At 44.1% G+C, this 775-nt stretch overlaps 1 protein-coding gene across 1 annotated transcript in view; it reads right to left on the bottom strand.

Moving 5' to 3' along the window:
• Positions 1 to 525: 525 nt before the first annotated feature.
• Positions 526 to 775, bottom strand: part of LACBIDRAFT_332451 (uncharacterized protein) — a gene marked incomplete at both ends in the record, with an annotated part of 1,081 nt that continues 831 nt past the window's right edge. Inside the window, one exon of the mRNA XM_001886931.1 lies at positions 526 to 566. Within this exon, the coding sequence (XP_001886966.1) occupies positions 526 to 566 (41 nt within the window). The remainder of the gene's footprint in view (positions 567 to 775) is intronic.

Here is a 775-nt window from a genome sequence, read left to right as displayed (position 1 = left end):
CAATCATTGACGTCGACCTCGAAACGTCTAACGGATCACTTCCCGTGGTACGCGCTTTTCTCACTTCTATGGAAAATGCGGATTGCACATGGGTGCCGGCTACTCTGACGAAATTTGAACTCCCAGGAATGGCTCCAAAGAATGGAAAGTCCGGTTCTTATTTCAAATTCAAGATTGCGGGGGCGGGGGTTTGGGGAGAACTTTTTGTCAACATCAACAATCTTGATGAAAGAAATAGACGAGCATAGGAGGAACAGGGTACAGGATCTCGCTGTTCTTTATTCGCGAACATTCTTCTACTCGATTGATAGGGGTGGTTTACGGACCGTAGACCGAGGAACGGGTGGCAGAATCAATTGGGGTTACATAATTATTGTCAGGTAATTTATTGAATCGTAACTCGAACGGGCGTAGCCCGAATTATTGAAGCTCATGAGAGCTCAGCGCTCAGAGCCGAAACAGACTTGAACCCGAGATACAAGCTCGTCATTTCGAAAGCCATTTGATCTCAGACTGATTTTTTGGTTACTTGTATCTTGCTTGTATCGAAATGATTTTTGAACGGGCTATTAACGGGCTAGTGATTCGTTACATGCATATAGTTATCATGTTGAACTCCACAAATCGCAAAGAACCGACGGAGAGAGCATTCATGTCACGGTGGGACAAGACCGGATTTCAAGGCCTGAATGATTGTTTATACATAATGATCCCACCAAATAACCGTCATTAAGCCATCATAACAACGTCACAAAGTTCGAGTCAAGTCAAATCA

This window comes from Laccaria bicolor, genomic scaffold (assembly GCF_000143565.1).
Source record: "Laccaria bicolor S238N-H82 LACBIscaffold_41 genomic scaffold, whole genome shotgun sequence".
Taxonomy (NCBI): Eukaryota; Fungi; Basidiomycota; class Agaricomycetes; order Agaricales; family Hydnangiaceae; genus Laccaria; species Laccaria bicolor.
Note: the sequence above shows the minus strand (reverse complement) of the source record. Positions and strands in the feature narration are given on the sequence as shown.